At 39.0% G+C, this 24,200-nt stretch overlaps 1 protein-coding gene across 1 annotated transcript in view; it reads left to right on the top strand.

The window, feature by feature from the left end:
* The window catches only part of LOC148427583 (contactin-4-like), a 69,903-nt gene that overhangs the window by 30,295 nt on the left and 15,408 nt on the right, over positions 1 to 24,200 (top strand). The window contains exons 6-11 of the mRNA XM_088407669.1: positions 7,603 to 7,806; positions 8,573 to 8,675; positions 9,141 to 9,325; positions 12,730 to 12,869; positions 18,487 to 18,616; positions 20,947 to 21,097. Of these exons, the coding sequence (XP_088263795.1) occupies positions 7,603 to 7,806; positions 8,573 to 8,675; positions 9,141 to 9,325; positions 12,730 to 12,869; positions 18,487 to 18,616; positions 20,947 to 21,097 (913 nt within the window). The remainder of the gene's footprint in view (positions 1 to 7,602; positions 7,807 to 8,572; positions 8,676 to 9,140; positions 9,326 to 12,729; positions 12,870 to 18,486; positions 18,617 to 20,946; positions 21,098 to 24,200) is intronic.

Genomic DNA, 24,200 nt, shown 5'->3' with positions numbered 1-24,200 from the left:
CTCAGGCTATTACTTACGTAGTATCTCTTAGAACTCCAATTTACCATTTTTCGCTCTCTCACTGGTTGTCCCGTCCTACTCATTAGCTCCTGGTTTGTGTTCAAGATGTGCAGAGAACATAAGACCTAATTTGATTGGGCAACATAGTTTTTTTTGTGGTTGTGCCTGCGACTTTCATGCTGCTGGTCTCTCCAGCATGTCTTGGGCCAACGCCGGGGCCTCCTCCCAGTGGGACATGTCCGGAACACCTCCTGAGGGCGGCATCCTGGAGACATTCTAACGAGATGCCTGAACCACCTCAACTGGCTCCTCTAAACACGGAGGAGCAGCGGCTCGAAACAGAGTCCCTTCGAGATGACAGAGCTCACCCTATCTCTAAGGGAGAGCCCGAAAACCCCGCGGCGGAAACTCATTCCGGCCGCTTATATCCAGGATTACGTTCTTTCGGTAACAACCCTCAGTTCTTGACAGGTGTGGGCAGGAACGTAGCTCAGTCGGCAAACAGAAAGCTTTGCCTTTCGGCTCAGCTCCTCTTCACCACGACAGACCGGTGCAGCATCCGCATCACAGCGGACACTGCACCGGTCTGTCGTGGTGAATCGATCTCCTGTTCCATCCTGCCCTCACTCTTGAACAAGACCCCAAGATACTTGAACCCCTCCATTTGGGGCAAGACCTCATCCCGACCCGAAGAGGGCACTCCACCCTTTTGCCACTGCGGACCATGGTCTCAGATTTGGAGGTGCTGATCTTCATCCCAGCATATTACTGCGCATATTTTATGTTAATTTGAATGAAGTCTAAAAAAATATATATATATTTTTTTTTTATATGACAGCGAGATGTGTGTTTTTGAAGTTTTGCTCTTGTGTGAGCGACACGTCAGTTAATGAAGCTGTTACCTACTTTTCGTGTGTTTAATATAAAAGTGTTTTATTTAATATTATGAAATTTATTCATCAATTGTTTTCCAAAAATTAAAAATCATGATTTTGGTTAAACACAGAAATGTTAAGCTAATGATGTATGGTAGTTGTAAATGTTATGTGTGTAATTGTGTTAATTAAAAAAAAAATGATTGCATTACTTTTTTTGTTCATATCTTACGTCTAATATAGCTGCACATATTCTACTACAACCTTATTTTTCATTCGGGCTGTTAGGGTTAGGGTTATAACCCTTTTTTGTATATTGATTGCGTTCAACTAAATGTAAATTTCATTAGATAAAGGAACCTTTCCTTTTTGCTGCGGTATTTCATCATATTGCATACATTTAGCTTTAGCTCGCTTCCGGACAAGCAAATAGACTGTTCTTATTCACTCAACGAGTCCTTTTGTGCCTTTTTGTGATGGATCGGATCTTTTCTTGAGATCCCACACTGAAATGGAAAAGATTCATTTTCTACAAATATTTTCAGCGGTTGTCATCCAAGATTATGACGAGTGATGGAAAGCTTTAGGATCACACATGATTTAGGTCCTCAAATTTCAGTCATTTCTGAAAGCCTGCTCATATTGGATTGTGAATCAAAATGATGTATCTGGTAGCCTTTTCCTTTGTAAAAAGTTGCTCTTTCTCACACACACAGATGCATTCACACATGCATGCACAAATACACTGTAATAATATTAATAATGATAAATAAAATGCACTTAACATTTAAAAGCAACTTCATTGCATTTAGATTCAGTTGAAGAGAAACAGATTATAAGTCCAAGAAAGCTATTGACGTGACGGGCTCCGCCAAACTCACAGCATTGTGATTGCAAACCAAAAACATAAGTAAGGCATGAACAAAGACATTATTAAATCTTGGAGGTTAAACAGAGGAAGACGTTTAAATAATAAAAACAATGACTGAAATCATGAAACTCAAGGCAAATGGAAGATATGTGTCAAATGTGCTGTGTGTTGCCTTATAGCAACCAATTAAAATATCGGAAAGCTGTAATGGGTGGGTAAAACAAATGCTTGCTTCACAGTTCATGACAATACCCATATATGTATTTGAAAGACAAACTAGACATCTGACTACACACACAGGTTCTGGAAAAGTGAGAAACAAGCTCTCATAAAAGCTGAAAGCGCATAATTCATGATCACAAAACAGGGTCTTAAATGGGGCCATGGCTCATTTCCCCCTTAAAGGATTTTGGTATCCTATGCATGATTCAGAGAGCCATTATTTCACTTTCACAATGCTTCAAAGCCTTTTTGACAGCTCCAGAAAGTACATGTATGCAGTCGCAATGCTGTAAATCAGTGAGCTACATTTTTGTGCATCATTTAAAGATGTTGTATACAATGGTAAACTATTTGTCAAGCATGCGCTTCTGCATTTAGGTCAGATCTTATTTGTAACGGCCTTTTTTGGGGATCCGAAGACAGGGCCTAATGCATCTGACCTCTTTTCACTAATAGAAAGAGTCCTTTTATACCTACTCTAGGCTGAAATCGCTTGTTCTTCTTTTGGATTGCAGCTATCTTGAAGCAGGATGTTTGCTGGTGACTAACAACACATATAGCTTGCAGGGATTTTTATGTGCATGACCTAAGCCATTTCATGGAGGGAATGAGTGTGTTATAAATGGGAAAATGAAGCTTCAACTTTGCTTGATTAATCATTATAATCAAGGCAAGTGAAAGAGATGTGTCAAATGTATGAATTGTATTTTTGACTCCTCTATGTGATGCAGTTGGTTTTAAAGAAGGGAGCACCTTTAAACTTCATTTTCTTATCACTAAATATTACTCAGTTGCATTTTTTTTATACTTTTTTATGCCTCTCATTTCAACATGTTACACACAGTCAATGTTGGGGTTAAGTTTGGGATATGTCACAATTCTCGTTAGCAAGTTGGGGTATTTGAATTCTCTCTCCACCTACTGAGTATGGATAACTTCATGATGCAAATTCTTCTTCCCTTTTTATTGTCAATAATACATATTACATTCATGTTTTTCAACAGGGTCACAAAGTAATCATGATAAAGTTTTGCTACATTTGTTTACGCCACGTGAAAATCTTCCCTCACTTGGCACGGCATAAAGTGGGTGGCTTTACTTCTCTCTTGGTTGATAGTTGCATCTAGGTGAGTTTCAGCAAGCTGTTCGCATATTGTCCTCTGATTTAACACATGCCTGTGTAAAGCCAGTCTTAATTCACAATGTCCTCGGCCTGTCAAGTTCTATTTTTCTTCCTTCTCCTAATACCATTGCACTGGAATTAACGCTGCCTGTTCATTATACACAAGCCAAATGAAAAATGCCACTCGCCGTCATATACTTCCGCATCATTCCATAACAGCTCTTACATGGAACGGAAATGTTCATATCCCCCATGTTGTCCATCTTACCACATGCCGTTTCGTACAATGAATCTTTAACCAGCCGATCAAAGGCTTCTTAATTGTTGTTGTTGCTTTCGTCATTCCCCAAACCTTTTGGGGGATGTTTCAAAAGTGGCATTAAATATACATGATCTTGTTTGAATAAGGGCTGGAATGTATTATTTAGGCACAGGGATGATATTACAACTGCTCTCAGTGTGAGTCGGATGGATCAGGTGAGAATGTTATTATTGATGCATGTGACTAAGGCATGGGTTGGCACCAAGGTAGAAGAAGCTATAATTTAGATCCTGTTTCAACCCAGAGAGAAACTGCTTACACTTTTTTTGTATGAAACCGAGTTCTAGGTGCAGTTCATTTACAAACGATTATGTCATACTGTTTAAAAGTAGAGAACGGTAGATGACAGTGCTATAATCCTGCATTTAATGTCGTCCAGCTCAGGTTGTCTCATACCGTGACTGCTCTCTTACTAAACTGCAGTCCTTCTCTATGTTAAAGTCTGTTCGGGAGATACAACCTTTTTCATTTGATGTAATTGCTGTCCAAAACATTTCTTTTCATAAATCACATTATTGAGTAACGTGAGTTGGAAAAAGAAATCAGCACCGTAAACCATTTGATTCAGTTAAAATGTGTAAGATATTTGTTCTTCTGTGGTAATGTTTCAGATCAATTTACATATATTAGTATGTAATGATTCATTTTTTGTAAACATTAAATGGTCTAGTTTGTCAAAAATGTTTCTATTTTATATTAGAATTGATTTTTTTTTTCCAGGCATGGTGCAATTAGTTTTGTTCCGTTTCAAATCAACCTGTAACTAGTATGAACCTTGTAAAAAGTAAACATTTATTGAAATGTATTTATTTAACTTTTATTGTTAAAAAGTATGCAATTATAGGTATACCCATACAATTTTCATAGATAATGACCTTATTTACTGTATATTCTCCACGGTTAGTGGAGGTGGTGGAAAATGTTTACCCTTTCCTCGTGGAGGGAAAAAAATCATTGAGCAACAATGCTATACTATATGAATTCTATATATCCTGAGTACAATGCAGGCATCATTTCATTTCCATTTTGCTACCATCTCATTTTCTGATGGAAATGCACTATTTCCGCATGTGGTGTATACTACCTCAGTTATTCTCACAATCTAAAACAAACTCAATGGCGATTGAATTAGGGTAATTGACAGATGGTGGAGCGCCACTTACAAAATGGATGACTGATAAAATTGCATTCTTACCTGTGACACAATCATCCTGAAGACTGGACAAAGGCTGGCAAACACGGACTCTGAATAAGAGATATATCAGATTAGAATTCAAGGGCAGGTGAGGATCTGATTGTCAGGGACAGGGAATGACACCAGCACGCGACACAATGAGTGACAGTGAGTGAACAAATACATTAGAGTTAGAGTGTTGGCCAAGACTCATTGATGCGACACAAAAGGGCAATATTGATGAGAGAAGGAGATAATGGTGACGACGAACGGTGCAAGAGGACCCCGCCCATGGACCGAAATAGTCCACCACAATAAGGTGTTGTGCTTTTGCTCACTGGCTTCTTCACAATATTAAACCATGTATCTACAAAAAGAAAAAATATATAAAGCAAAATAGCCAAAATATTAATAAATAATCAGTAGTGATAATCAGAACTTCTTGTCTGTCAGAGGAAAAATGCTGTCACAACTATTAATATAAGACTGCGATTTGAATCTGGTCTTTACCTTGATTTCACTGATTACTGTGTTGATGGAAAAAAAATAATAAAATCCAATATATGTATTTACTTTTCTGTCAGTTTTTAATTTTATAATCATCTTGAAGTCACTAAAATGCTTTACTCTGGGTGTACTTCAAAGCAGATGTTTTGCAACACAGGCAAGAGAAGAAGGTAAAGCAGAAAACGCTGCTGTAATTTGCTACTAAGCAGAGACAAGTGTGAAACAGTGAGTCGTGTAGGTTTCGGTAGCAAGTCAAAGCTCACGTATCCTTTTACCCCTTAAGGAAAAATGTGAGCAATACTTATCTGGTGTGGGACTATTCAAATCACATTGCAATTAGTTCCTTCACAGAACAGTTGATTGATCATTTGGGGAGTTTTTTTTTTTTTTTCAACTAAGGCTGTTTTGGTGACAGGGATATAATTTGATAAGCTTTATTAAGCTAATAAGCGTTATTTCGTTATGTATATGCACTTCTGTTTAGTAATAAATTGATATGTGGTATTAGAGCGGCGTTATCTATCAACAAAGCTACGAGTCGCTCGAAGAGCGAGCACTTTAGCACTTGCAGTGAGTCCTTTGTGATGGGAAGCCTGCTAAAAGGACTCGGTGAAAATTCAACAGAATTCAACAGTTTGTGCTCAGCCTGGGTTCTTTTCAGGGGGCTTGCATCGTGCTGAGCTTGCTGGAGGACACAAAACTGTTTGGCTAAGGCGGGCGCCGGCGAGCCCCTCATTATGTGCTTTGGAAATGTGGAGTTTTTACGGAAGTGCACACCATGGACTGGGCGCGAGCTGTGGCGGGTTTCTGATCCCTGACATAAGTCTGTTTTCTGTCAGACGTGGGCTTGCTGCTGTTGGCGTGTGTTTTTTTTGGGCGCTATGCTTCATGGAAGGGCATGCTGGGAGGCACTGAAGCACCCGCTGAAGGCGGACACCGGTGAGCGCTTCCATCGAGACTGGGACATCCAATGGCAGTTTTGTTCAACAATAAGAAGTAGAAAGGGGGCGAAGTCACCGACAGAGGCATTTGCCGACACCCGCCTTTGGCTGGACGGATCAGAAGATGACTACCCGAGGAAGAAGAAGAGAACGTCTGTGAGTTTAAAGGGAGGAGCTATTTGCCTGTCAGATAGTGAAGATGACTTTTAGGGACTTTATGACTTTATTGTTGCAACATTAGTTTCATGCGTACATTCCTCGCAGTCTTGGCCAATGCAAAACCCTTTTTTTTTCTTGCCTTTCAGAAGGAGACTTGCTGGTGTGTTTTGCGGCATTATCCATCCCGTTATCCTAGAGTGCGAGATATTGAGGGCAATTGTTTGCCTGCAGAATTTATCGGTTGACAGCCAATTTCAATGTTCCATTCATCAGAGTTGTCAAGGTTCTGAAGGAGCAGAGTGGCCCCAAGGTCATGATGTTCTTTTCTTAAATGTTGGTTGCACATTTTCCAAAAAAGTTAATTCTTATTACCCCCCCCTCCAAAAAAAAAAGAAAAAAAATCTCCACAATTCTTGGTATGATCCTGGCTTTTTTGAGATGTAGCTCTGTGTTGTTTTTCACCAGCAATGGTATTTCCGTTGCAAGTATGGCTGTGGTTTTTGTCAGTTGTCTTTTTTAGTTAAGTTAACCCTCACCTGAATTGAGGCCAGCGAGACCTAATGTTCTTTGAATGTTTTCGAATGGCTTTTTATTTTCTTGATACCGCCTAGAAGAGTTGCAGTCTTGGAGTAATATTTGTTGGCCGGTAACTCGTCAAATTCACGTTGGTCTCAAATTATTCTATTTGTAGATAGTGGCTCTGACCACGGTTCATTGAAGTCCCATAGCCCTGGAAATGGCTCTGTAACCTTCTCCAGACCAAGATGTTTTAATTATTAATCATTTCTATTATTTTATTGAGGGTGGCTCATGCATGTGCTTCACTTTCTCACAAATGGTTTCACTTATTTCATAAAATCCTTTTCGAACTGCATTTAGTATTTACTTGAATCTTTTATGGGCCATTGAATGGAAGCATGTTAAATGTGATAAAAATGTAATTTATTCTTGGCTCATTAGGACATTTTCGGGGACATTGTTTTTTTAACTCTGTTGTTTAATTGTGAATTTATTGCTGTGTGGGTACTTGCTAACCACAAAATTCACTTGGTTTTACTTCTTTTAAAATGCTCTATGTCTATTACAGTAAGCAAAATAATGAATACCATGCAGTCATTAGTATTGCGGTGTAAATATTGTAACATCTTCATGCCATCACAGTTAATTCTACAGCATAGTAAACCCAGCATGTTAAATCATGCATTCGGGATTAGGAGAGTAATTGTTTCTTGGTCATTCATGTCACGTTTTAATCACGAAAGGCTGGTGTTGATTGATCCACTAATTGCCAAATGTATGCTTTCAACCTGAAAGCAGCTGCTGGTGGAACCTACTCTCTCTGAGCTGTTTAGGGAAATGTAATTGAAAGGATGCACCTCACATCTGCTCATTCCATATCTCTTGACAGAGCTTACCTTCTCCTGGATCTTCAACGAGTACCCATCATTTGTCATCCAGGACACGCGGCGATTTGTGTCCCAGAAGACAGGCAACCTCTACATTGCCAAAGTCGAACCTTCGGACGTGGGCAACTACACTTGCGTAGTCACCAACACAGTTACCAAAAGCAGTGTTCAAGGACCACCCACACCCCTCGTGCTTCGAGTAGATGGTAAGAGCAATCTTAGCTTATCAGATCTTTGTACGTTTGAAATTTTAATTACAATCGGAAAGGATTGTTGTCATAATTCCAGTTTGCTTATTTTCGTGTTTGACGATGAATGCTTCGAAATAACTTTAGTGTGTCTCAAAATATTGTTTGTTTCAAGTCTCTAAGGCTTGAAAAGGGTGTCTTTATTCCATTTGTGCAGCTTATAAGCATCTTTTGAAAATGTGAGGAAATCCCCGAAGCAATCTTTCATTTTTTTCATTTTTCTCAAACAAAATATTTATCAATAGAACATCATTTAACATTGGTTTTCTTTTATGCTTTTTTTTCTTTCCTTCAATTTCATTTATTAAAAGGTACATTTTGGAGCAGCAGCATGTATTTTCTTGTCGAGAAGTTTTCAGCGGGTGAATTTCAAACATAAATTTAAATTTAATCTTAAAGTTACTATTTCTTAATAGTTTTTATGATCTCTTAGCAAAGCTAGAAACATTATAAAATAAAATAAAAAACTGAGCTGTACTGTAATGTAATTTTGAGATGAAACAGTAAGTTGTTAAAAGTTGCAAAATTTGACTTGCAAATTGCATTGCAAATCAATTAATTTTGTGCCTTGAAGTCACATTATAATTAGATATTGCAACTGAGCTGCTTTTCACTATACATTATCACCATAGGGCCACTTCACATCTTCTAATGTGACCTTTTCAGTCTTTAAGATGGATAGAATTGTATGAGATGAACTTTTGATTTGTTTTTGGAATTTCAGGCGTAATGGGTGAATATGAGCCAAAGATTGAAGTACAGTTCCCTGAAGTTGTCGCAGTTGCCAAAAGCTCAACTGTGAAGCTGGAATGTTTTGCACTTGGAAAGTATGTTCCTCTATGTAATATGTGCTGACGTACTATGTGTTTTATTTATTTATTTATTTATTCATTTTTCCCCTGCACCAATACAATCGGTCTGTGTGGAATGTATGGAAATTCCTCTGAAAATGATTATAACTGTCACATACTAATGAATGTTTTTTATACCTTAATTAATTACAAGCAATTAAGGTAGTTTTCGCTGTGAAATGATTTATTTGAGGCAAATTATGATTTAGTTTTGTATGATAATAATTAAAAATCAAAAGACTCTTTCTTTGTTATTCAATTTGTAAAGTTTTAAACCAAATTTCTCTTGTGTGACTTGCACTTTGATTATGACGGTATCCATATTTGATGTCGGTGTATTGATATTCTACTGAGGAATAGCACTGCAACATTTCGTGATAAGAATATTTTGTCCAACGTTTGCTAAATACTTATATCGTCCTTTTGTTTACATCAACATAGCCCGGTGCCAACCATCAGTTGGAGGAGAGTCGATGGGGCCTCATCTGGAAGAAAAGTTGACATCAATAAAGCCAACGGAGTCTTAGAGATCCCTTACTTTCAGCAGGAGGATGCTGGGACGTATGAATGTTTGGCTGAAAACAGCAGAGGCAGAAACTCTGTAAAAGGAAAGCTTTCCTTCTACGGTATGTTCATTTTATGGGAAGTATCGGTCTAAGTGCAGAGCCTTTCCTTGCGTTTGTCAAAAATATGTATTGTTGTTTTTTTTTTGTGTGTGTTTTTTTTAAATCAAATACTGTATCCAATAATTTGTAGAGATTGTTAAAACCCTCTGGGATTCACTGATCCTGAGTAACACCGAAAGAAATGCAGTTTGGGAGAGTCAAGCAAAAAATGTTTTATTTGTTGTCATGAAACATGCAGCTTTTATTAGAGCCTATAAATATCTGCATCATATATTGGGTATGTGGCAATAAATTAACTTGATCCCACTAACTTATTTCCGGCTGATTTTTATTGAATCAGCAGCGACCATTGGGCGCAGCATGCACGGATTTAAATCACCTTTCAGGGAGAGGTGATTGCCCCTCACCAACACATCTCATACAGCCATATTCTTAGTCAGCTTTTAATGACCCTTGATGAAACATTTTAAAGTCGTTCTTCCCATTATCTTGCACTTTGTGCTCTGATGATGCCTGCATTTAAGCTCATTTGGGATTTGCTTGAATTTATTAATCAAATCCACATCTTGAGAGGGGTGCTTTTGATGTGATAACGTAGCACTCTGTGCCAAATGCGTTGTGACGAAACAATCTGAGGTGAGCATTAAAAATGCTGTTCAGGCAACAAAAATATGCTTGAAGAAGTTGCGTGTCATGGGATCAGGTCTCTATAATTTGAAGTTCCCAATCAGAACATAATGATGTAACCGAGTCGGGTCTTCATTTCACCATGTTTTTCCTTTGACTGAATAACTAGTTTATTTTGTCACCAGCTGAGTGGGAATTATCTGTAATCAATAGTGGAAAATCCAGCTAATGATGGAGCAAGAAAAATAACAGGCATCTTCCCTGTCTGTTTACAAACTAACTCCTTTTTTGTAGTTGATACATTAGAAGCTAAATCCATCTGGTATGGCTAAGAGCCAAGCGTTTGAGTAAAAAAAAAAAAAGTGTCTCCTAAATTACGGTATATTTCTTTGTTTCATTTATAGTCAGTCGTCTGTATTTGCTGTTTTCTTTCTCTTTAAAATGTTTTCATACATTTACAATTTTTAAGTGCCAAATCAGCTCACTTCAAATAATTTCTGCTAAAAAGGTACAACACACACAAGGTATACACATATGCCATTTACAAAGTGATCACGCATAAAATTCTCTACAAAGTTAACATTGATAAATTCACAAGTGATAGTAAAGAAGTTCTTTGAGGTCAGACAGTATGCAACACAGCATGTCAAGGAGATGGACTGACAGAGAGTCTTCTCTCCCCTTGACCGTGGCAGGGTGTCCTGTATTAAAGTGTTTTCTCCAAAAGCACCATTAATCTTTCTGTTCTGCCTCTCGGGATTTGGTCCGAATTATTTATGTGACATGGGCATAAATATAGAAGTATTCCAATGGAATTTTAGATGACTCAAATAGTAAAAAGGAATATGTCATCACATTTGAGCATCGTTTTTCATCTTTTTCTCTTTTCTTTACAAATAACATTCCCAAATAGGATGGATCATATTTTGAATATATCGCATTAATTGTCACATTGTACAATGACGGTTTTCAAAGTTACAGATTAGCTGCAATTTATTAATTACAGCCATAGTTAAAGCATTAGTTTTTTCATCGTGTTAAATCTTTAAATTTATGATTTATGACATTATAAGGTAATCTCCATTTTTATGCATCATGGTTCTGGTGACTTGTTGAGAATTGGAAAACAAAAGTCAATCACATCCCGAGTATTGGAAAACAGAAGTCAATCACATACTGTTGGCCATCCGTGTTCTCAGCATAAACTGATAGGCTCTCATTGTGGGTGGGTGGGCAAGTTCAGGATTGGAAGGAAGTGAAAATGTAAGTGCATGGGAAGGTTGTCATTATAATGAAAGATAAATTTAAAATTAACAGCAACTTTTGGTAAGGGTTGATAGATCTTTGTTTTTTGTACATAGAAGCTTGCTTACCAGAGAAGCAGCTCAAGTTTAGTCTACTACATGAATGCAAAGCATCTAGCCTCGACTGCAGCCACGACTAACAATAGCAAACAAGATGATGGAAAAATTCTCGAACTCAAGTTGAGAACCCCCTGCGTTTGATCAAGTCTGCAATGGACAGGATTTGTTTGTTAATATCTAATTATTTGGCAATTGACAAAAGAAAATTGTACCCATTGTCCTTAGCGTCAAAACTGTAGGTAGCAGCCAGCACTTAGGTGTAGTCTCAAATGCAGCAGAATATAGTAAGTAAAGTCATGTCTGATGACACTATTTTGTTGTGTATTAATCTTTTGATGAGCGACAATAACAAATGTACCTAAATGTGAAAAACAAAATTTGGCTGTTTTTTTTTGTTTTTTTTTTTTACATCAAATCTTAATGGATAATTTAATTGGACATGAATTAGAGACAAACCTGTGTCATATTAGCCCAGTAGTTGCAATAAAGAATGGTGAACAAAAGCACTTGGTGTCAAGTTCTCAAGGCATGTTGGTGAGCGGTGCGAGAAGGTGGACCCAAAAATAAATGCAGTGAAGGTAGAAAGAGATATGCTCAAAACAAAGAAGGATTTATTCACTGTCGGGGGCTAGGCAAAACATGAGAAACTCAGGATCCAAAAGTAACAACAAAAGAAAAACTAAAACTAAAGTCGATGGGAAAACAGCAACAGGGAGACTTGCAATTATTGGGGCTGGAACATCAGACGGCAAAACACGACGACGTAGGCAATGACTCGACAACACGCTGGAACAACAATGGGGCTTAAATACTATACTAATTACACAAACACGCAACAGCTGGGAAGGAACTATTTGTAGGGGAAGCTGAATGGTGGACACGCGAGGAGCAGGTGGACAAAATCAAACTAACGCGGGCTGACATGAGAGGAACAGAAACAGGGACCGCACAAACAATAAAAAACAGAATCCTCCAAAATGAACCCACAACCAAAACCCAACAGAACATGACACTTGGACGCTGATGATTTTTTTTCCTCCACTCAGAATATGTGTCAGATTATTTCAGAGGAACTTTTACATATTCTTCTTTTTTAATTAGTCCTATCGTACGCAAAAAAAAAAAAAAGTGAAGCAAAACACACAATGTAAATCCTATAGCTTCTTATTACTGAATGCAAGTGTAAATGGATGAATGATGTTTCGTGTGATTTACACAGGTCTCATGTTATGGCTTTCATATTGGTTCTTAAAAACATTTTGCTCTAACTTCAAGTTGCATCTATCACTTTGATCTCTATCTATGACACGGTTGAACAGTGACTTGCTTTCTTTGTCAGTGAAACTATGCAGTTTATGTATTATTGTATTTATACTGTATATATGATATTATGTTGTATGTGCCTTGTGACAGCTGCTCCTCAATTGACTGAGAAGCCCCCGGATGCCCAGAAGACAATTGATGAAACTCTGGTGTGGGAGTGCAAAGCCAGTGCCAAGCCTAAACCCTCGTACCGTTGGATGAAGAATGGAGAGCCTCTGGATTTGACAGAGGTAAAGGACTTATCTCAAGTTGTGAATTAGATGCTTTTAATTGCCTAGTTGTGCACACCCCAAAGGGTCACAAATATTAACTGAAATAAGGATGAATTGTCGAGGATACCAGATGCAGCCACAGAATGAGCCCAAATATACGCAATATTTTGCAAAAAATATTGACAATGATTCTACACAAGATGTAATCCAAGTTTTGCTGGGTGCCAACTGCTGTGACTCTCTGTTCCAGCTCTGGATATTTCATTAGAACACCTACCAGTTCACCAAATTAATGCCAGTAGCCAAGTCCTGTCTATATTCCCGGACGTAAAAGAGGTGGCTCAGAACGGGGTGCATTTTTTTTTTAAATATAAAATAATAGTTAATTCGACTTTAAGACAGGTAATTTTCCAGGAAAAACAATTGCTTGGAGCGCATCCAGCGTGACACTGGCGCTGCACAATGTGGGAAATCTGAAATCACACCCACAACATTAGCATGCGGACATGAACACAAGACAATATGAGGAATTTACAAAGATGACATTTATTCTGTTCTGCTACAGTTTTTATATTATCGCCTAACTGTTGATGCATCTTATAGACGGTAACATAGAAAAGATCTGAATTTGACCCTAAAATTAAGGGTGCATGCGATACACAGGTGCGTCCTATGTTGGGGGTGTTACAGTATAGGAATTTCCCAAGGACTAAATCTTGCTTCAAAAGCGAGACCAATTTCGTGCATGCTTACTGCCAACAATAATCTCCGATTCTTTTTTTTTTTTTTTTTTATACTACTCACTGATCCTCTTCTTTCCTTCAGATCGGACAAAATACCTTCATTTATTATTTGATGTCCATTACCATTCTGCCCCATTTTTTGTTGTTGTCAAGGAGCCCAGATGAACATTGATTCTGTTTTTGTAATTTCAATACTTTATCATTAGATCGAGATCGACTGAAATGACATTTGGAAACCAGAGGCACGTAAATCAAAGCTTAATCACATTAAACAAAATTGTTAGTCAATTCATTTCACCAATGGGCTTACTTTTATTTAATTCCGTATGCTTAAACGTAATTTCTTATTCTTGACCTCACATATACCATGTATAATGGCCTCAAGTCAAGGCATAATCTTAATACCTCTAATAATAACCTAAGAAGAAAAGTTAATCGGAGTTTGCTCAAAACTCCACTTTCAAATTAATATTTAACAAACACACATTCATTATGCCTAAAATGCTATTGTCAGAGACTGTATTTAATATTTACCACTGGTAATTATTACAAATTGTTTTGTCAGTCTTATCAAAAGGTCACTTTTGCAATTGCCGCCTTATTCAAAAGGATCACTTCATGATTGATTTATAAATACCATTGTAAAACTTCCTCTGGCAGTCTGCCCAGGTAACGTTCCCTGCACATGTGACTGTATTAATGAGTTGAGGTGTTACCATTTTCAAAATGCCACCGTCAACAGGAGCAGCATTAAATCAATTTCCAAACCCAAAGGTCAGTGGTGTAGAGAGAGAGAGAGAGAGAGAGAGAGAGAGGAAGCGAGAAAGAGAGAGAAGCACAGGGAACATTTATTTCTCATTCGAATGAATTAGTCCCGTCTCTCTCTTTTTCTGTCTTTTATCTCTCTTTCTCCCGGGTTCACTTCCTTTGCCCCCCATACCTCCACACACACACACACACACACACACACACACACACACACACACACACACACACACACACACACACGCACACCTATTCACTCCTATTCTTTTCTGAACCTCTTCAAAAGAGTGAAATCCATTGAGGGCTGTCACTTCAAAATGTCACCTTGGCAAAGCAAGGGCCCACTCACTCTTCACTAGTATGTATTTTGCCGGAGCACCAATTGACCTATTTCGGGATGAGCATAGAACTAAAATATGTCTTTCACGTTCCAAAATCAGGGTGCACTTGTGCCCCCCCTCATTTTGTTTTTCCTTTTAAGCCATCAACTTCCAACAGTGCTGTTTTCAGAGGACTGTTAAACATTATGAATGTTGTCAGAGAAGCGAGCGAATGCCATGGATGTTTCTACTGTTAAACAGATTGTGCTAGGACCACCACTGTCTGTGCGGTTTTTGTATTTAAATCAGGGCAGTGGGTACAGAATGGCAGAATGGCTTCGTGACACCAGTGCATGCACTTACGCAAATCTCTTTAATCTTGGTCACCCCGGGCTCTTGCGATATGTAACCTCAAAGGGACCATCTTACATCTATTCAAAGTCACAGTGGCACACTCTCTCCCATGAACACACAGAGATGCATCTTTCCCTGGCCCCTAACCATGCAGATTGTGGTGTTTTATTTGGAATCTGCAGCTTATCCATCCGCACACGGGACTCCCCCAGGGGTCAGGTCACCAGTGTTTCCAAATGTGACTGAGCTTTAGAGCTGGCACCAGTTTGAAGGTTCTCAGTTGTGTCACTGACACAGACTTCAAGCAACTGAAACATTCGAGATGACAGAAACACACATTTAAAACACAGCTGCGGGAATTACACAATCTATCCTGGAATCCTATCCTCACATGTTTAATTACTGTAGGAATTACTAGAGATAGGATAAAAAAAATCACTTGGTCAAATTGTCACAAATAACCTTTGTCAACCGTACGAGTAGTATAAGTAACATTTCAGAATTCTTAACAATTATTTTTAAATACGGTCGCACACATCCCTGTCATACATTCCTTTGAGGTGTGACATGGACACCTGCGGATAATGTCAGTGTTATGCTAGGCAGTGGGTGATTTACATCAAGTCATCAGGGGTTCATTAGGATGAAAACTCTTTTCAATTATCACCCCCCCAGGTGTGAAAAAAATTGGCTCACTTGAATTAAAGCAGGTTATTCGTCAGAATGGCCCTAAACTGTCCAAATAGAACACTAATTACCTACCTTGCGGTAATGTGTGCTCTCATATGAGCAACTACTTTATTTTGTGATGCCACCATGGCACTAATTGGGCTGTTTATAAGTTTTCATTCCGGATGGTTTACATAAATTCAAAGGTCAGTTCAGAGAGGCAGGATATCATCTGCATAGCTAATTGCGCATGTGTCTGTTTCTACCTTAGTTAGTAGTATTTGCAGGGTTTATTCACCAGCATGCATGTACACAGCCATCAAGGATAACACGATAGGAAAGAAGTTATTTACCTTTTTGTAAGGCAGACTGCAGAAGTAGAATGAAACCGTGCCATCTCTTGGACAAGCTGTTGAAAACTACTACGTTACAACAGTCCAGTAGTTTTTCAATACCATTAAATTTCTGTTAAGTAATATTACAAAGCCGTGCTCTTATTTGCAAATAATGTCAAACAACAAAGATTTCTGTCGCATTATTTTTTGCTGGAACTCTTTTGTTTGTTTTTCACGGGAACTCTCACAATATTTTTAGATTTTGATCAGGCCGCGCTCAGCGTACACCAGTCACCAATCACTTTACGTAATTTTGAAAAGTCCAATCTCTCTCCTGAGCTATTCAAACCTCTGTCTAGACAGTGGTTTGGTAAAGATACCCGCTTTCACGCCATTTGTTGGAACATATCGCAGTTCGATTTGTCCATTCTACACACATTCATGACTGTAGTGGTAGAGAATGTCTATGTGTTTGGTCCTGTAGTGGTTAACAGTAGCGATGGGTCCGGCAACACCGATATGCCGATGCGTGCGCCGAGCTCAGAGAGCAAACCTCCACGTCGGTGCGCGTACTGCTTTAAAACGATCACGCGACCAACGCGCAGCAGAAATGTGCCAAACTGTGTTTATAAGGAAGTGTGTCTGTCAACGGGACGCAGCCGCTGAAACGATCCAAATCTCACGGTTGCTCGTGAACGTCTTTGTGGATTATGGAGCAGCTCCGGGGGAAAGGAAAATTGTCTGCTGGGTGGGACCAATTTGAGCAAATTTTGTAGTCAAGATTCATGAGTTTTATTGTCATATGCATAGTAATACCAAACAATGAAATCCTTATTCTGTTCACTTCCCCGAGCAGACCATATTCCATAATCGAGCAAATAATAAGGTAACCAATAAAACAAAAAACTAACACAAAAAACTGTATGAAGGGCAGTACTAATGAACCACTAATAGATGAATGATCCGTGGCAGGTCTTGGATGATGAAGTGGGGGGACGTGGAAGAAGTGCCTCTGCAGATACATTGTTTGACGTGCGGCGATACTTAGTAAAGGGAAATAATGGACGTAAGATCCTCAGGTATATTAGAAGAGCCAGCAGACTGCCTATCCTAACCTCTCCCTGCTAGCCAGAGAGTTCCTGTGTGCGCTAGCATCGTCATTGCTTTGTGAGCGTGTTCTCCATGACAGGAGAAATTGCTAGCAATCAGACAACGGACTTCATTTTAAAACATTGGAAAAACTCATTTTTTTGAATAAAATGTGTTAGGACAAATAGTTGAAGCATCCTCAATCACATCATTTTCACATAGATTTTCACAATGATACCGTCACATTATTTAAAGATATGGAATAATATCTTAATATAATGAATTGAACTGTTAGATTTTCCCACTGAGTCATGTCTACCAGACTCATTTAATTCATGTTAACCAGACTCGTTTTATTCATGTTTACCAGACTCATTTGAGAATATTCTCTTAAACTTCTTGGATTTGCTCAGCACCTCATTCTTCAATTTCACGAAGTATACATTGCAGCATCCTATGCAGTCATCAATGAAAGTTAAAACATATTTTGGTCCGCTTATGGATGCGGTCTGCACGGGATCACAGATATCACAATGAATCAGCTGCATCTCGCATTTGGAACGGATTACTCCATTCGACTTGAATGTGTGTGTTTTTTTTTTTTTTTTTTTTTTTTTTAGCACTGTGCACTGTGACACTCAGTTTCGCTTCCTTCAATATCCAGCACCTTCAATTTGCTTTAAAACATCTCCTTCATTTCACATCTGAAATATCTTCAACAGTTTACTTGCCAAAGTGTATTTCTCAAAATGGGTTTTCAGCGTAGTCCACTCCTCTTCGGGAGTTTGACAAGCTTCTTATCAGGTATAGCTGGAGTGTAATTTTCATTCAGTAAATACATGGAGAATGCCTTTTCTCTCTGTCGAGTGAATTCAGCCCATGGTGCCACATTAACAGTTATTGTGAAGCTATTGTGTCCATCTCCATTAGCGTGGCCAATAAGCCTTTAGCTTTTAGCAAGTGTTCCAACTGAAACGTTCCATGCTGTCCAATTCTCTGGTACGCTTAGCTTGTCCATAAACAGCTTATTCTCCATTGTGAAATCTCACAATACTGTTTATCTTCACACAAAATCCGTGCATATCAGCTTTCTAGCGACAATCTGGGCTCGTTGTTTGCAGTTTTATTCACCAGCATGCACATACATAGCCAGTAAAGATAACACGATAGGAAGGAAATCATTCTTCTTTTTTTAAGGCTGACTGCAGCGTTAGAATGAAACAGTGCCGTCTGTTGGACAAACTACCTCATTACAACAGGTTTAGGCCATGACCATTGATCAACCCCTTAATAATGTTACTACATGAAGTTTCCTCCACAGTGATTGTAAATTCCTTATGTGTATCATGTCTTATGCCAGGACCGGATTCAGGTGAACAATGGAGTGTTGACCATAAGCAGTTTAAATCTGGCTGACATTGGCACCTACCAGTGTGTGGCTGAGAACAAGCATGGTAGAGTCTTCACCAATGCTGAGCTTCTAGTCATAGGTAAGGAAACTTTGTTGATCACGTTGAATGCCAGTAATTCGGATGAGTTGTCAAGGACTCTGTAACTTCTGAGATAATACTAGTAAAAATATTCATGGACGTTTACACAACATTGATTCACTATCATTTAATGTAATTTGAGAATTTGAACCTGTGCATCTTACAGATTTGATATAGTAGGAACACGTTCTGCATGCTGTTTTGGAGACCAAAGGCAAGTGTTCTCCTGTGAAACAAACAAGTGTGGTATAGCAGAGGTCCCAACCGCCGGTCCGCACGCCGGCACTGGTCTGTGGGTTAACCGGTACCGGGCCGCATGGGCCACGCCCAAAATAATGAACTTGTCATGGCCTGTCATTGGCGAGTGTTTGTGTTGTTTTGCCTTCCTTCATCAGATGTTTTTCAGTAATTGATCAAATTTCTCAAATTAGGTAATGCAAATAAGCTAAAAGAATAATAAAAAGACGTTTTACTGAAGGGGGAAAGACCCAGTCAAGAGACGGGTGATGAGCCTACAACTTCACAAATGCTTAGTTTTTATTTTATGTGAACTTTATTTGCCATTCACACCAATCGGCGATAAAATGTGTGTGCGGGTGCATGTGTGTGTATGTGTCCATCATTGATGGCAAAATTTTAAATCGTTGGTTTACAAAGATCCAGATCTCTAGCGCTGACCAGTTCGTGGTGATAAAACATTTGGGGACCCCTGCGGTAGTGTTTCAAGCAAATGGTTGACGTTCTTATGTATGGCATGCACATTTGGCAGATGCTCAACTGCAAATTTGAGGGCAAAACTCCAAGTTTGAAATATATCTTTAGTGACACCAGTCCCGGAACCTTTCTGACACATCTCGTATGTCTCCGGCATCAGGTTGTGGGTAGAGCTTGCGAGGAGTGTGAAGAGCTTTCTGCCGAGTGGGACTGCATACAAAATAGTATGAGACACCAGCACCTCAGTAATTGAGGCCTGAAGGATCAGGAAGGAAACCTCCCTCTCATTTTGCATTCTTTCATTTTGCTTCACAGTCTTCATTTTTCATGCATAATGCCCATTTTAAGGGAAATGCATGGAATTGGAAAAAAAAACACTTTTTTCACATTAAATATCCACTTAAAATGATTGTCCATGGCTATGTGAGTAAGTGTGAATCTTTATTTTGTGCAAACGAGCGTCAATGTTTATTTTAGAAGGGGGTGGAACAGCTAGCCTACATAAAAGATTAACTGTTTGGTGTTCAGTTCCTTATTCCCCTCTGTCAGCAGTTCAAACCTTTCTATTAGGGCTGAGCAATTATTGTTTTCTGATCAATAACATGATCTCAGGCAACATGATTTTATGATTGCCAAATACACGAAAGACTAAGGCAATATACACATGAACTGGTACAGGCTAAACTATTCGGTCCAAGAAGGTTAAAAATGCATTGCGTTCATGTCAGTCACTCTCGAGGCTCTTCTTTCCCAGCTGCTCCCAAACCCAAGTGCTGAGCTAACTTGCTCCTTTTTACATTTCTAAGACAACACACTGTGCAAAAATAGAGAATGTAAGAAGATGGAAAAGCTAACGTGAAGAGCTAAACTAACATGAAATGCAGAGATGCAAAACACCAAAGCAAGTGTTTTTGTGTAGAGCGCACTTTTTACAGAAGCCTGGTTACAAATGAGGTAGGGTGGACAGCAGCAGCTATGAACAACATATTCATATTACAATTACTAAGTATAAATAGCATCTATGACAAACTCGGGCCAGTGGGTCGGATTTGGCCCACGGGTACCTGTGTTGATGGAGTCATTCGAGCTGACCCACCACTGTGTAACATATGCTCTACACATTAGAGTATGGCACAAATTCCAGATTGTTTTGCAAGGTTGTTAGTGTGCTAGTCGAGACCAACTTTTCTTCTAGCAATCATGCGAGCCAACTCAGTTCTTCGGGCAAATGCTCACTACTCCTTTCCCTACCCCATTCCATTCATAATAAATATTTGAAATATTATGTTATTATTATGTTTATTAAGTGTAGAATCGGACCACTCTACCAATATCTCGCATAATCCGGATTGTTGTGAAGTAATTACATTAGGCTTTTACCTGTTCAGAAATACCTCATGAATTGTTAATGAATTAGTCTGAACATGGGGGCAGAGGGGCTGGGGTATTTACACATAGTAGATTAATGAACAAAGAACATTAACACTAAAGTAAGACATTTTGTATTTAAAAAGTATTTTTTATATTTTTATCACTGATCACACTATTGAATATTCATATCTACTTCATTTTATTTCTCTGTACTACCATTCCTTTGTTTGGGTTTTCTCTTTTAGCAATCGCCCCAGACTTTTCTCAGAATTTGTTGAAAGCCCAAACTCTGGCCCGACAAAGTGGTGATGTCTTGATCGAATGCAAGCCCAGGATGTCTCCTCGGGGTGTGATTTCATGGAGGAGAGGAAGAGAAGCCTTAAGAGAGAATCACAGGTACTGTGTTTACTTGTTTTGAGCAAAAATCAACCGCTGTCCATGTTGAAGCAAATTTCATCTACATGTTTTGGTTTCACCTACCTTATATTATGCTCAGAAACTGGAAAGATCTGAACCAAATTTATATATAAAATCCTGCACGGTACACCTTTCCTTTTATTCACTCAAAATTTTGGCTTTAACTTGATTGCTCCAAGGCCTCTTGGCATTACTGGGACCTCCCTTCTATTCTATTTACAAAAGTACTATTGACTATTCTTGGAGCCATCTTCTCATTAGTAGCATGGAAGTTCTGCAGGGTCATTGGAACACCAGGCAGATGGGGATGCAGGCAGACATTGAGACATGTACAAAACGGAAACAATCCACAAAAGGGCTGATCAATGACAAGCTGCAGCAGTGGAGGTGGCACCAAGGGAGAAGTTTGGACACATTGTTTTATTAGAAATCAACTTGTCCAGATCAATGCAATACCTCACGGAGCTGGGAAAGACAGGATCCTTTCCATGCCACAGAAAGAATTCTATTTTAACAGCCAGAGCCTGAGTGAAAACTGAGCCAGTTTGAAAAATATCGCATCTTAATTTTGGTGCGGTTTTAAGCCTCCTTTAGAACGCAGTGTTCCGGAGGACCGAGGGTATTTTCCTTACATGCCACCACAACAGAGTTTCTATGTAACTAATACAGGATCTCAGTGAATGACTTGAAATTAATATGCTCTGAAAATCGCCTTGTTCCCGAATCCCCCCTGAAGTGTTTCAACCGAAACTTGGCTTAAACCAAGGAGACGTGAAGCTGTGCTACCATAGTGTTAGCCAGTCTCCATTGATAAAATCTGGGAGGCAAATACACATTCCTGCACTGTTAACCTGATTTGGATCTTTTTTTTTTTTGTGCATGAGCTGTCCTCATTCATGTATGATCATCATTAGGTAGATAGAAATAGTGCATAGAAAAGCACTCTTTTTCTATTGGATATGATATAATTTCTTCGTCTGTGCAAGGGTGCACGTATTTTTTTTTCTCATAGATTACACTCATGAGTACCAGGACATAGAATTGCCAATGCACCTTTTCTTTCATTTGAAACAATCCTCCTCAATGTACTTCTCAGTGTTGCCCCCGCCTTAAGCACACAGCCTGCTCGCATATGGCGATGTCACCTTAATTAAGCCTGCGCTCTCAAATGTTTCATTCTTCCATCAGTCATGGTTTGCGTGGTTCGTTTAGGAGCCATTTTAATTAGTACGAGGAAGTCAGAGGTAAATTCTCCGTCAGCTGTAAAGTGACATAGTAAGCAATATCCTTCATACCTTCACAAGAATGATACCCAGCCCAGACAGTCAGTCCAAGCCGCTTCAGTAAACAAACAAATATCCTCAGAATAGGAAGACATGCGACTTTTTGAAAGGAGAAAACTATTACATAGCTATTCCTGCAGTTTGTCTCGCCACCTAGCTAGAGGGTGATTAGTTACTGCTTCTCGATGAGCTTGTTTGTTAGCCATCACTTGCGCTTCATTCACATGCTTTTTTCATACATGTCACATAAAGGATGACTGAAAATGTTCAAACCTTTATCGAATGCAGCAGGTTTGTCTGCTAGTAGAGGGCATGAGCGGTAAATCTTGCACCACATTTAAGTGCGCCTCAAGCATGGTACATCTTGGAGACACTTTTCTGGGGAAAAAAAAAATGTTCACCTCAGGCTTGATTGTTGTCATGTGTGAAAGTTAGGTAGGATACACAAATGCGCGAAGTAACCCACACGATGTTACGCATCACTGATTTCCGTTGCGCATGTATCCTTGTGTACTAGTGGTGTGCATTTCTGTTTATGTGCATCTTACACTCTAAAAAGTCAAATTTATGAAAAGAAAGGTTCAATTTGATCAATCTCGTTGTGTAGTAGTATAGTGTTCTAGTTGTGTGCCCGACCAACGCTTCGGTTAAAACAACCAATCTAAAACGTATATTGCTGATAAGGCCAAGCAATACCAATTGGTCATTTTGGCCAAGATATTGATTATTTTTAAGTACATACCCAAAAAAAACACAAACAATAATCTTTTTGACCAGTCTGTTTAGTGTTGTTTTTGTGTTGCTAGGCATCAAGTCACCTGTTTTAGAATTGTTGTATAACATCATGGTAAACAGCTAAACTAAAACAGCATGAATAGTATGCACCCTGAAACAAACATTTTGTCTGATTTTTGTCATGAATGCACTTACTGAGTCGGAACTCTGGTCTCGTATGTCATCTTAGCCATTCAACTTGCTGAATGCCATTGGCACAGAGAGGAAAACAAAACGACATAGTCCAAATAATTCAAGAGCCTTTATGGTAATTAATAATAATAATAAATCCATCAACATCTACTTTCGTCTTTGGCTGAACTATACAAGACATATTTGATTTTTCTAGGTCGGTTCATATCGAACCAAAAACTATGAGCACAAAACCGATTGGAGCCAAACCATGGATTTTGTGAGCATTTCAACCCTATTATTTTTACAGTGATGAAGATAACGATCCCTTTTTTGCACCTTTAAGGGACCCGCGGCTGCTTATCATTCTCATCCTATTGTTCTCCCAAGAATGGTGTGAAATGCAGGTCGAAACCTCATTTATCAAAAAGTGTGTTGGATGTCAGTGATGCATTGCATATGAATATACCAGCAGGAGGCAAAGAACACCTGCTGCAACATGCACAATTCCTATTTTGTCATTCCATCCGGGATTAATTACTCGGCAGGCTCAGCAGCTTCTCTACTCAGATATCCATCCTCACCACAGTGCGGTGCAGGTGCGGTCGTAGTCATATCTCGCTTCCCCCAGCCAGACAGTTTGTTGAGAAAATCGAAAGGCTGATCTGATAGTAACTACCCATGCCAGCAAAAAAGACGCGGTGGTTACAGCTGTAGATGTTTCATTTGAAGCTGAGCGGCAACACCAGCGCCGAGATTATTTGTTGTGCTGTGAAATGATCGAACCGGCTCGCAGCTTTATCATCCTCTTAAACTTTCAAAAGAAAATGCTGCCACGAGGCTTTGTGCAGTGGCGCCCAAATAGTGAGATTTGCCATTTGAGATCGTAGTGG

Source organism: Hippichthys cyanospilos, chromosome 2 (assembly GCF_059441005.1).
Source record: "Hippichthys cyanospilos isolate Australia breed blue-spotted pipefish chromosome 2, RoL_Hcya_1.0, whole genome shotgun sequence".
Classification (NCBI taxonomy): domain Eukaryota; kingdom Metazoa; phylum Chordata; class Actinopteri; order Syngnathiformes; family Syngnathidae; genus Hippichthys; species Hippichthys cyanospilos.
This window is presented reverse-complemented; position numbering and strand designations above follow the sequence as displayed.